The following is a 12,648-nucleotide window of genomic DNA, read 5'->3' as shown; positions in this document are numbered from 1 at the left end:
TCTTCTTTTTGAGATCGCCGATTTATGCAAAATAGAAACGGAGAAATAACTTTTTCGTTACTTGACTTACCGGCCTTACCTTTATGATAAATGTTGACGGCGCATCATATAAACTCTAACAGAACTTAGTTTCTACTCATTGGAATCACTTTTCCAGTTTGAATCGCCCATTTACGCCAAATAGAACCAGAGATATTTTTTTTCGCTTCTAAGCCGTGATGCTTCAATAGGCAATTAATTCATAACAGTCTCGCCGGCGCGTGCGACCCTTGTTTGTAAGAAATGTTAAAAAATAAGATCAATGTTGACGGCGCATCATATAAACTCTAAACTCTAAACTCTAGTCTGCAAACGAAACATTCCACATGAAAAACATCGGAGCCGTAAAGCCTTCCGTGAATATTAAATTGAAAGGCAGACTTGTGACGCGCCATCGCGTCTAGCTTGAAATGAACTTGTTTCATTTTTTTGTGAATTTGGCATAAAATTCCTAGAACCTAAATTCTTCTTGAATGAAACTTGCCTTCATTAATAACACAGATAACGGGATCAATTGTTATTACAGCTTTAGAGGAGTTATACAAATTTTGCTTTTTTAAAGCGGCCCAGCTAAGCGGAGTCCAAAAGTTGGCAAAATTTGCATATGTCAAAAGTAATTTGAAACCTTTCGAATAAACTCCATCGTAAATAAATGTAACACAACGCCGCTCGCAAGTATCCGATTTAGATTCTTTCATGCACATTTAACTGCGTTTTTCTAAAGAAAACCAAATACAGATTGAACTTTAAGGTTTAATATTTGCGTCTTAAGTCATAACACAAACAATTCGTACGCGTGACATTACACACGTGCTTCATGTTTTGTCCGAAGATTGCCTGATCGCAGGTTATGTTTGTCCTGATTCGGCGGGACCGAGCTAACTCCAACTCGGTTTCTTCTTAAAGTTAAGAAGAACAACACTAAAGAAACTTCCTCGCAATGCTCGTCTTTATTCTGATGTGGCCAAAGAGTCGAAAATATGCAACAGTTATTTTACATCTGCAGCGAATTCTGCTTTCGTGTCAGCGAGATCTTTCTGTGAATGTTTTGGAAACGCACTGTTTTATACCATTACGAACTTGGAACTTTCGGTAAGTAATAAAGATTTTATCATTCGATCGACCAACGCTGTTTTATAATTTTCTCGCAAAGAAACTTTATTTGTTTTCTCCAACAATACAACACAATGAGAACCAAGAGCAATGAATAACAAAGAACTGCGTATGTGCTTACGCTTCATTGCATACGCGCGTCTGCGTATGTGCGTATGTGCGTCTGCATATGTGCGTATATGCGTATAAGGTGCGTATACGATGGACGCTTATTTCTGAGCGGTACTGTAGTAGGCTCGCCTTGCCTGGACTGCCCATTAGGAAAGTGAGAATAAAAAGTTAGTTGCCTGGCAGGAAAATCTTCTTGTCTTAAACTACAGCGTCCAAAACAGCTCTAACCGAACTTACAACATTTCAGTAAGCAAAATAACTGAGTCACTTTAATGTACATGTACTTGTTACATGTACCCCCATCCCATAAGTACTGTAAAAGGCCCCTGCTCACCCATTTGGCTTTGTCGTCATGTGTTTTTGTAGGTTTTGAAATGACAATCTTGTTTCAAGACATAAAAAATGGGCACAAAGCCAAAGGGGTGAACATGTTCAGGTCTTAATGCCATTCTTACCATGGGTGTCGCAGATGACTCACGTTGCTGCCTTCCAGTAAGCAACAATTCAGAGTGTTTAACTGCAGCACCATAAATAAATTTCTCAATATCGCTAACAGCTTTCCTTTCTTGACTGGAGTCACTTTGAGCTGCAAAATCATTGAACTCTCCATCACCTTCTTCCTCGTTGACTCCATCTTCAGTTTTGCCTTGGAACTGCTTTGCTTTGCTTCCCAGCTCCATGGCATGTGAAAGACTGCAGCTGGCGCTGATGACACTCCCCACCGCAATGCCCACAGTATAAGCAAACTGGTTAAGGGATGGTGATAATGTAAGCTTGTCATCATCTCCAAAGACAATGGCAGCCGTGAAGAGTGCATCCCTTTCAGGTCGGGGGCCAGGCATCGTATCATCTACAAATTTGGAGATGTTACCTTGTACTAAAGTCAAGAGATTTGAGACAATAATGTGGTCAACTAAACGTACAAAGGTACCAAGTCTTTTGACTTCATCTCGAGCAAGCTTAAGATTGTGTTGCCTAATCGCTCTCTTTTTCTTAGCGACTGCAAGAGATTCTTGATAGTTGTGACGATGGTTCTTGACTTGCCCCTCACAGTACTCCAGATATTCAAAGCAGCTTTCTTGTGTTTTATCAACAATCATTTGGCAGTAGTTGAAAAACTTCTCCATGTATCTATAGCCTGTATCACAAGTTTTGAAAATACTCTCCTCAAACTCATCCAGGGAATAAGAGAAACTGACATCAAACGGGAGGAAGGTTACCTTTTGCAGATCTTGGAGAAGGCTTGAAATCCGGAGCAAAGCAGAGCCAAAACTGGGAACATTTGAAATGAGAGATTTCTCAATTTCTGCCTCTACTTTGAGAAACTGACTCAATTTCTTGATGTCTTTCCACTTTCTGAACATTTTGGTCACAAGAAAGTTCTTGTAAAAGCCAATGTTTGATATTGCTTTGAACAAACATGCTTCTCTGTACCACTCTGCAAGTGGCTGCGACTCTGATGGGCCATTTGGATTCACATGTAAAATACAATGCGATGAGATCACATAATGTTCAGGATTCACCTTTTCCTCCGGGACGACCACAAGGTTATACGGATCATACCGCACTGAGGGTGCAACATTTAAGAAGGCAAACTTCACTTCGCCAAGGAAACGTCCCTTCACAAAACTTTCCACTACTTCTCTGCCAGTTTTTGGCAAGATCGCTTTCTTGGTCTCACCATGTTGGGTACTCTTGCCTGTTTCTGACACTGGTATTCTGATGGTAGGAAGACTTGGTGACCTTCTTGGAGTAGACGGTGGAGTTGGTACCCTTGTTTGCGGCAGATTGATATCCAGGGCTAATACAGTTGTCCCCAGGGAGCCACCCAAAGTCGCTTCCCTGATGGCTATCTCTCGCACTACTCCAGGAAGAGACCTTTTAAGATCTTCCAGACACAATGGCCTAGGCCCATAGCTTTTTACGTCTCCATCCGAATGATCAAACGTGTACGTCATTCCCCCGGGAAATATAGGCTCCCCACGGGGGATCCTCACCCCCTTGGACAGCGGAGAATGACGCCCCCTTGGGGTGAAGAGGCTTTCTGCTGAAGATTCGGGTGGGAATGGAATACTCAGTGGCCTAGTTAGCTTACCCTCCTGTACGAGAGAAAACTCGGCTGGAAAGACAGACCGTAGTTTTTCTTCCACAAAACTGAATTCATTCTCTTCTTCTAAGATTTTCTGGTAAGCACGTTCAACATAATGGCTTATTTGTGGAGCTCCAGTTAGGAAGTGTGCATATGGCTTGATAATCTCCAGTACTTCACACAGATGACACCAAGACTGTTTCGTGTTTTGTTGCAAAGCACTGACGAAACCCCGTGACACTTGTTGAAGCAAAATGTGAACATCGTCATTTTCCAACTCGCTGTTACTTTTAGGTCGGGACAAAATTGGCCTCTCTTGATCTTTAGTATCGCTGAAAACTGCAGAAGTCGTGACTACGGGTTGCGAAACCAAGTTTCTTGACTCGCTGATGGCTGGAAGTTTCGGCTGCGAAAAGGCCACTTCACCGGGTTGATTTGACATTTTGCAAAGTCCTCCAGTTAATATCTATCATTTTCCTCTACAAATAGTTTACCAGTGATTGATTCGTTCCATTAAATAACAATCTCAGCTCAGATTTAAGCAGTTCCATTTGTTTTTGTCAATAAAAGTCAAGGAATTCCACAAAAGTTCACCCAAAATCCGCCATCTTTGTGTACTTTTCGCGCTAGCAACTGTTTAAAATTCCCAGCATTCATGGCAGTCGTTACCATGTACAGACGGAACAGGGGCTCAGCGGCTTTACACATGAGAAGCAGCCATCTTTGAAAATTTCGATTTGTTGTTTCAGTGCGGAACTTTCAAGTTTAGTAAATCAATTATGAGTTTCTCGGAGTACAAAGAACGGATTTCCGAGGGCGATACTGTTATCATCTTCTTAGTAAGTATAATTCGTTTTAAAAGCAAATCATGAAATCTAATATCCTCTTAAACTTCGTCTAGAATCTTTCTTAGCACGTGCAACATTAACTTGAGGCTTATGTTTGACGTTTGCTCTAATCGTTTGGACCATGATTACGTTCTAAACGTTTTCTGATAGCTTATTGGGAAGAATTCTTTGATTATAACTTCCATATGCTTCGCTCTCGTTCTTTATTAAGCCAGTCATCTTGGCTTAAGCTTAGTCACGTCTGCAAACATTCCATTTTATATAAGCCCCTCCCCACCCCACCCCCAGTGAGGGTCTTGGATATCCAAGGGCGGAGGGAGAGAATGCGGGGATCATTAAAATGCATAGAAGACTAAGGTGTTAAAGGCAAATCTGAGGTGGTATATGTTGCAAAATCCCAGAGTATCTTCTTCGAACTGGGTATTCTTAAAGGGTTTTCCCAGACAATGCCTAGGATTTTCCGTGGGGAGTGGTAGGGGTTAATGCTCTCAACATTTTCTCTATAACTGATGAAAACTGACTAGTTGGGCATGTTTGGGTAGAAAGAAGCGCATGCTATACAATTTAACAGTAGAACCCCTGGTAACTCAAACTCGGATAACTCGAACAACCCCGCTTACTCAAACAAACTTCCATTTCCCTTGGATTTGAACCCACCTTTTAGTCTTATTCAATCGACCCCGATAACTCGAAACCCCGCTAACTCGAACTGTTTTTCATTTCCCTTCAAAGTTCAAGTTACTGGGGTTCTACGGTACTTATAATTATTTTCCAATGTATGCTCAGGGTCACAACTCCATGCAAACTCTAACAGTTTCGCCAGGAAAAGTACATCAGACAAAATATGGTGCATTACCACATGCAGACATGATTGGAAGAAAGTTTGGAACAAAGGTAATCACACTTGACCAGTCACATGTTTGTGCACAGTGTATTAATTTCAAAGTTTTTAATAGCTATTGTGATAGAGCTTGTCAGGAGTTTCTTTGGGATGTAAATGCAGTTGAACATCCAATAGACACATTCCTATAGTAAGAGGATACTTACCTCTGTATATGTGAGGCTAGCTCTCGAGGGTCCCTGAGCCACAAACAAACACTACAAATCTAATAAAAAAATGTAAATTAATTAAGCGTTCTCTGGTTAAAAAAGTTTAAGAAAAATGTAAGCTTTTATACTATAGCCTTTAATGAATGTAAAAAAGAGTAAGCGCGTAATAGGAAATATTTTTATGCAAGGGAGGGTGTGAAAAGATTAAAATCTAAAATACAATAGAAGTGTAAAAAGCTAAAAAATGGACAAAACAGACAAAATAAAAATTACAATAAGATAGAATATTGTCTTGGTAGCGGTTTAGAATTATTGTCTGCGCCGGCAGTTTTGGCAGTATGCCAAGATTCTAGTGTTCTTCGAATACGGTAATTGCCTTTGTCTATCATGGTAGCGCCATCAGAGTCAATTGAGTGATTGTTTTGCCAAGCATGGTTGGCACTTCTATTGTATTTTAGATTTTAATCTTTTCACACCCTCCCTTGCATATATTTCCTATCATGCGCTTACTCTTTTTTACATCCGTTTAAGGCTATAGTATAATAGCCAAAAGCTTATATTTTTCTTAAACTTTTTTATGTCATATCCTGGTTACAGTTCAATCTTTAATACTACAAATCTAACCTCAAACAAAAGATCACCAACTGTAACTGGATGCCTTTTCAGGTCCCAAGGGTCTCTATCTATTGTGGTTTAAATTTATCTTTGGTTAAAAATTTTTTATGGGGACAGCCAACAAACCTTGTCTGAAACAAAAAAAAAAATGGATCAAAATAACTTGAATCACAAAGGACTGAGACGTGACCTTATGAACTGGTGAAATTGAACTTCTGTTTTCTTAGAGGTCTACTCAGATGATTAATGGCAATGGAAAACCTTTTGCATTGATTGAGCAAGGTTCGCATGTTAAGGAAAGTTGCAGTAAGGTCACATGTCATAATTTTCAGCTTATTAACCTCTATTTTCAGATGTATTCGCTGAACAGAAAAGGCTGGGTTTACCTTCTTCATCCAACCCCCGAGCTGTGGACAGTTAACCTACCACACAGAACACAGATTCTTTATTCTACAGACATCAGTATGGTCATTTTACAGCTGGCCCTCAAACCTGGGTCTATTGTAGTGGAGTCAGGTTAGCATAAAGTTCGAAAAACACATTTCCTAGACTACAAGCAGTCCCTATTTTTTTCGCAGAGTCCGTCGAGTCTAAAGCGAAAATTTTTTGGAAGAGTCCATCGAGCTTGAAGCCAAAAAAATGAACGCGTGGGGGGAGGAGGTGGGGCGAGGCGAAAAGCCAAAAAAAAATAGGGACTACCCGCAAAGCCACTGACAGTGTTTGAATTATGCGTTGCTCTCACAACGCAAAAATATGACTGGCTTACGCTTGGAGCGTTAACAGCAAGATGTCAATACGTTGTCAACATTTGCATGTCATATTGCAAAGCGATGGGAGCGGGAGCTTTTGAGCTCTCAAAATATCTTCTTGAGACTTACTTTGTCGCTATAAAATTGCATCTCCAAAGAACATTTTTAATTCAGTGTATTTGCAGCAAGTCTGCCAAAGTACGGAGGGAAAATAATAGAGTATAAAACTTTGCAGACAATTCATCGAAAAAGGTTTGGGTGGGGCGCAAAAACCCAACAATGCAGGGGGTCAATGACAGATTAAAAAAGGAAAAAAAAATGGAAAATGAAAATTAGATTTGAAATCGAAGCCGAAAATCACTCAACCGTAAAGGTCAAACACTGTGGCTTTGCGGGTAGTCCCTATTTTTTTCGCTTCTCACCTCGCCCCGCCACCTCCCCCCGCGGGGTAATTTATTTTTTTTCGCTTCACCCTCGACGGACTCTTCGAAAAAATAGGGACTGCTCGTAGTCTTGGCATTTCCAAACACCTTGAATTTTGTTGAAGTACACAAGTCTACTTCATGTCATATTTTCAACTCACATCTTAGTGTTTCGAAATGTGACAAAACACAGTTCCCCTCAAAACCTTTAAAGTCCTTGGAAAGAAAAGTTTGTCATGCATATAGACAGTAAAAGGTCCAGATATCTGTTTGGATCTGTGATTTTAAAAAAAAAACTTTCTAACCAGTAACTGGCTGCTGTGGTCCTTCCTGCTGATGCTCCTTGGACAGTTGAGGATAGAGTGGCTGTAACATTTAGTAATGCCGTTCAAGTAGTAAATTTACTTTGGTACAGTGTACCCATTTTGCTCCTTGGGGAAGGGCCCAGGGGACCAAGGCCCTCACCTTTGTTAGGTGAAAGATTGTTTTAATCTGGTAGATTTTTGGGATGGTTCAACCTATCTTTTAATTTCAGGCCCCACCCTATATTCCGATTTCCACCCCTGGGTACCACTTTAGCCTAGTAGCTAACACAAACTGTTCTTAACCTTGCTGTATTAAGTATAGTCTAGGGTTCTCCATATTTTATAACAACAAGATACACATGTATAGATGTTGTAGTTAATTTACAATATCGATTTGCTTGATCTTATTTATAGGGACAGGAAGTGGCTCCATGTCACATTGTTTAATACGAACCATTGCTCCATCCGGCCATCTTCACACGTTTGAATTCCATTCAGAGCGAGCTGAAACAGCAAGGTTAGCAGCTACTGTAATCTGACCAGTGAACATTAGTTATTGTATGTGTACTAACTAATCAAGGAGTGTTGCAAATAGTCAACAGCTTCAGACATTTAATTGGGGAAATGTGCTTTAGCATAAACTTATTTTTGTCTATTTATTTATTTTACGTTTAATATTTTCTGTGTTTTTAACAGGAAAGAGTTTGAAAATCACAAGATTGGTCATCTAGTAACTGTGAAGTGCCGGGATGTCTGTAAAGAGGGATTTGGTCTGACTCATTTGGCTGATGCAGGTACGCATGTGCAAGTGGAAAAAAGAAAATAGAGAAATGTTGGCAGAATAAGCATGGAAACTCCTAGCCTGCAAATGCAGACTATTTCCAGCCGTTCCTTATTATGGTTCTTCTTGTGGTAGTTTTTTGGTGGAGAGAAGTGACAGCTGGAAGTACATCTGTGTTTGCAGGCTAGGAAACCCCATAAATGTTTTACAAAATTCTACATGGAGTTCTACGATTAAACATTTATAAGAAATTCCTGTTTAAGTAATCCACATGTCAAAATTTTGCTTTGCTTAATTAATGATCCAAACACACTTGATTAGAACGAGTGTACAGTTGTAGTTCATGAATACGAAACTGTCATGATCATTAACATATTTTATTTGGTGTATTAACCCTTTCACTCCTAAACGCGCATTCGGCGCTATTGGGGTGCAGTCTTGATCACTTGTGACGTCATCAAAACACGTCAGTGGATTTCGTGATAAGAATCTGACAGAGCTTGGATCGACCTTTCTATAGGACTGTTCATTCTGCATTCTACAGAGCTAATCAAAGAAAAGCACAATCCATTTTTGGTGCAAAATCGTGCTTAAAAGGCAGTCAAATTTGGCTTATGCGCATGCACAAAGTAAAAATTGTATGTTTTTACACAAAATCTTTATCAAAATGTTGCTTAAGTGTAAAAGTGCTTCTTTAGCAAAGTTGAGGTAAATTCAAGACATTTTGGGAAAATTTGGGTGTCAAAGGGTTAATAGAGCTTTTTTTTGTGTGTGTGGTTGTGATTATTTTTTATAATGGTGGTTTTGTTTTTGAATGTACATCAATTTGACAACATATTCTTAATGTGAAACTCAGTGACCAACAGAATCTCAGTTTGATGTTCAGTATTTTTAATTGAGTGGTGTATTTCTTGCAGTCTTCCTTGACTTACCTGCACCGTGGGATGTAATAAAATCCAGCAAAGAAGCTCTTAAAGTAAGTTACAGCAATTATGCAACTTGCATGCATTTGACAAGAATGGCAAAGAAATGCACTGAGATGTTTAACGCGCACGCATTGTATCGAATTAAACTGCTTATTAAACGTTTTGTTTTGGGACGTTCTTGTTATAATGACGCCATGGATTGCTTAAACTTTCCACTTTTACCTTTGATACGGAGAATAAGGAGACATTATTAAACCTTGAATTGTTCAGTCATAAGTACTGTATTTATTCAATTAAGCGCCCTGGGCGCTTATTACATTTTTGGACCTTGAGGGTGGGCGCTTATTCGAGGCTTTGCGCTTATTAAATTTTCACCATTTTAAGCAAGCAGTACGTTTCTTTTGCAAGAAAACAATGTATAATAACTAAACATGAAGGTATACGAAAGCTGAATTTTAAATGTTCATTGAAGGTTTCAGTAAAAAAAAAAATGAAAAAACTCGGTCTTCGGTAAAGTCTCTTAGTAGTACCAATTTTAATTTTAACTTCAACAATAATCAAAATTCCTCTTTTGCCCTCATTTTAAAGGGGTGGGGGTGGGTGCTTATTCGAGGCTGGGCGCTTATTAACTTTTCCTACCTACAGGGTGGGCGCTTATGCGAGGTTGGGTGCTTAATCGAATAAATACGGTAGTTTAGGGAATTTTATTTAAGGCGTACATCCTCGGGACCCACTCAAGCTGTCGGCTGTCCTTAAGCTACACCGAGAGTTGCAGACAAACAAGTAAAACTCGGCCTGACCCGAAAAGCCGTCAAAATAGCTTGCACATGCTGCACTGACATATCATTCTAGCTGTTAAAATATAGATTCTGAAGCTTAAAAGTGTTAATCATTTTTCAGACAGAAGGAGGAAGAATCTGTTCCTTTTCTCCTTGCATTGAGCAAGTACAGAAGACTTGCGAATCCTTGAGGTCTTGTGGATTTAGAGGTATGAAAATATCATGTGTTCTACAGCAAGACACTTCATTTATCACTGTAATACCATTTAATACGATGAACTCGGCGATTTTTATTCTCTCACTAAGTTTACTCCACGGAAAATTACAAGGAAGTCAGCGACTATCAGCAGTCCCTACATATTGTTAGGCAAGATCGAAAAAGTGGCAGATATAACTGACGCCCCAATTTTTTTTTTTTCTTACTCCCTTTCATCAATTTCTCACTAGACGAGGTTTGAGCTCGTTAAAAAAAGTTTAAAAACAGAGTTTCTTTTTGCTATTGTATTTTTTTGTCGTTGACTGTTTATTTTTGTTGTTATACTTATGTTTTGTAGACATCAAAGTCATGGAGTGTCTGTCCAGAACATTTGAAGTGAAAACCGTTCCTCTTCAAGTACCATACCTGGGTCCCGACGTTAGTATTCTGTTATTTGATAGTTCTTGTTGCTGTTATTGTTTTTGTTTGTCAACATTTAGAACGAGCATTCAAATTCTCAGCCCAGCAACAATGTGTTTTCTCGCTCGCGCCATGTTATGACATCACGATTTTATGCCGTACGTTGGACGTCACCCCATAGCCAAACTAACACGCTCCCAGGACCTAGCTCGTATTTTGTAGGTCAAGGGGTTTCTTGGATGGCAAACATTTTATCTAGGAAGAGGGAGATAGCAATAATTACCCCCCCTTTTTTTTCCCCCTCTCTCTCTCTTTCTAACCCCTGCCGTCATGCTACAAGAACTAGAGCTAAGTGTAATAACGGAACTGATAAGCCATAAGGACCCTTCTATCCTTTTGGATTGCCACAATCCGAATCTAACAGCCTGAGTTTCAGTTATCTTGAAATTTTGCAAGCGGCATTAACGTTGTCAACTACGGAATTTATATTCAACAGGTTTCTGAATTACCAGGAGAAATGTCAAGGGACTCGTCGTCGTCGCGGAAGAGGAAACATGACGCGGAAAGTGAATCGTGTAGCACGGTAAACTCAACTTTAGTTTGCGGTGATTCTTTATGTGTACATTAAGGACCCAGGTGCAGGTGGCCTAATGGTTAGCGCGCTGGACTCCAGATCAAACGGTCCGGGTTCGAGCACCGGCCGGGGTCATTGTGTTGTGTTCTTGGGCAAGACACTTTACTCTAAGAGTGACTCTACGAGTGCCTCTCTACCCAGCTCGAAAGGAACTTTTCGGTTTCGATCCGTCTATTGATAGTCACATTTGTGTCGGTTCTGTTCTGTTTAGGTCTTGAATAAATTAGTTGTTTGTGAAGTGCAGGTAGTTGTTTGCATCGGTTGAGAAGCGCTTATTCTAACTGTATGTTAAAGTTAGTGCAATCAAAGAGTCTTTAACCTGCGATCAACTGTCCTTTTTTTCTTTCCGCCGCGAAAAAAAAGCATCAGATCGCAGGTTACAAAGTCTTAGTCATTGATGTTGTTTGTTAGTCAACAGTGGTCAGCAATGTGATTATTGATGTCACCGACCACAAAAATTAGCAGTAAATATTTTTCTATAGAACCAACAAAGATGTCTGTTAACCTTTTTTTGTTAACTTTTTAAGGCCTTCTCGAGCTCCAAAGACGATCGCGAAAACGCAGATGCCAAAACTATGGAATCCTCGTCGGGTGGAAATATTCCCAGTGGACAAAAACTTCCCAGCAATGGTGAAAAACTCGTAAAATGTGAATTACCAAACAGCGAAAGCATGGAGACTTCCACGCCCAGTCCTCGTAAACACTTCACGGACACTGACCCTGCGACTGGACTGGTGCGGAATGTTAGGGCGGTTATGTCTCAGAAAGCCAATAAAACGAACATTTTGACAGGAAAACCATTGAAGGAGATGACGGGACATACGGGATACTTGACATTCGCCACGCTCTATGCGCAGCATGCGAATGTTGACGAAACAAGCAAAGAAGCAAAACAATAAACTCGCCAATTTTACACATGACGTTGTTTAAAAATGTATTATTTATTTGTTTACGTACACAATAGGACAAAATACGATAGTGGCTTTTCGCTATGCACGCATTTTGAACCGTATGGTATAAATATTTCATGCAAAAATAAATTGACTTTACGATATTAAAATGTATTACACTCAATATTCTACACTGTGTCTGAGGGCGTTTCAATAAATGGACTTTGTCCCATGCAGTTAAAGTAATGTTAAAAAAATGAGCAGCAGTGTTTTATCAAGTTTAAAACACGGACGCAGCCGAGTGTTTTAGACTTGATAAAACACGAACTTCAATATTGCGGCTTAAAAATCTCTGATGTAGATCAACTCATTCTTCACAATATTGGGGTTATTTTGGCGAAAGGACGTAAAGTTAAGCCGTATCTTTATCAGATATAAAGACACTCATTAAACATTAATTTTTAATTTGTATTTTCTTTATGAATTATTAATGAGTTTTTTAATGTAATAAAAAAGGGCAGGGAAATATTTGGGCCAATTCGTCGCATGTAGCAACTCGACCTTTAGGTTTGACAACGATATCGAGTATGAGAACGGCTTTGGAATTTCGAGTCAATTGTATCTTTAATGTTGCTGACTTCACACATAAATAAATGTTAGGGATAAGATTGGTGTGATAAG

At 39.6% G+C, this 12,648-nt stretch overlaps 2 protein-coding genes across 2 annotated transcripts in view; one reads left to right on the top strand and one right to left on the bottom strand.

The window, feature by feature from the left end:
- Positions 1–3,974, bottom strand: part of LOC144660424 (dynein heavy chain domain-containing protein 1-like) — an 89,640-nt gene extending 85,666 nt beyond the window's left edge. The window contains exon 1 of the mRNA XM_078521039.1: positions 1,719–3,974. Coding sequence (XP_078377165.1) covers positions 1,719–3,794 — 2,076 coding nt within the window. The 5' untranslated portion in view covers positions 3,795–3,974. The remainder of the gene's footprint in view (positions 1–1,718) is intronic.
- A 94-nt stretch (positions 3,975–4,068) lies between these two features.
- On the top strand, positions 4,069–11,997 carry LOC144659708 (tRNA (adenine(58)-N(1))-methyltransferase catalytic subunit TRMT61A-like). The gene is made up of 10 exons (XM_078520201.1): positions 4,069–4,191; positions 4,987–5,094; positions 6,219–6,381; positions 7,756–7,858; positions 8,038–8,135; positions 9,040–9,098; positions 9,949–10,036; positions 10,382–10,461; positions 10,940–11,026; positions 11,605–11,997. The coding sequence occupies exons 1-10, from the start codon at positions 4,132–4,134 to the stop codon at positions 11,974–11,976; spliced, it is 1,218 nt and encodes a 405-aa protein (XP_078376327.1). The 5' UTR covers positions 4,069–4,131; the 3' UTR covers positions 11,977–11,997.
- The last annotated feature ends 651 nt before the right edge of the window (positions 11,998–12,648 follow it).

Source organism: Oculina patagonica, chromosome 7 (assembly GCF_052425735.1).
Source record: "Oculina patagonica isolate OP01 chromosome 7, crgOcupat, whole genome shotgun sequence".
NCBI lineage: Eukaryota > Metazoa > Cnidaria > Anthozoa > Scleractinia > Oculinidae > Oculina > Oculina patagonica.
The sequence above is the reverse complement of the archived record's forward strand: the minus strand, read 5'-3'. Positions and strand labels throughout refer to the sequence as shown.

Excerpts from the sequence above, each read along its gene's own strand:
- LOC144659708 (XM_078520201.1), top strand. The coding sequence starts at position 4,132 with ATGAGTTTCTCGGAGTACAAAGAACGGATTTCCGAGGGCGATACTGTT. Across the intron at positions 4,192-4,986 it reads ATACTGTTATCATCTTCTTA|GGTCACAACTCCATGCAAAC; the intron begins GTAAGTATAATT and ends ATGTATGCTCAG. Across the intron at positions 7,859-8,037 it reads GAGCGAGCTGAAACAGCAAG|GAAAGAGTTTGAAAATCACA; the intron begins GTTAGCAGCTAC and ends TGTTTTTAACAG.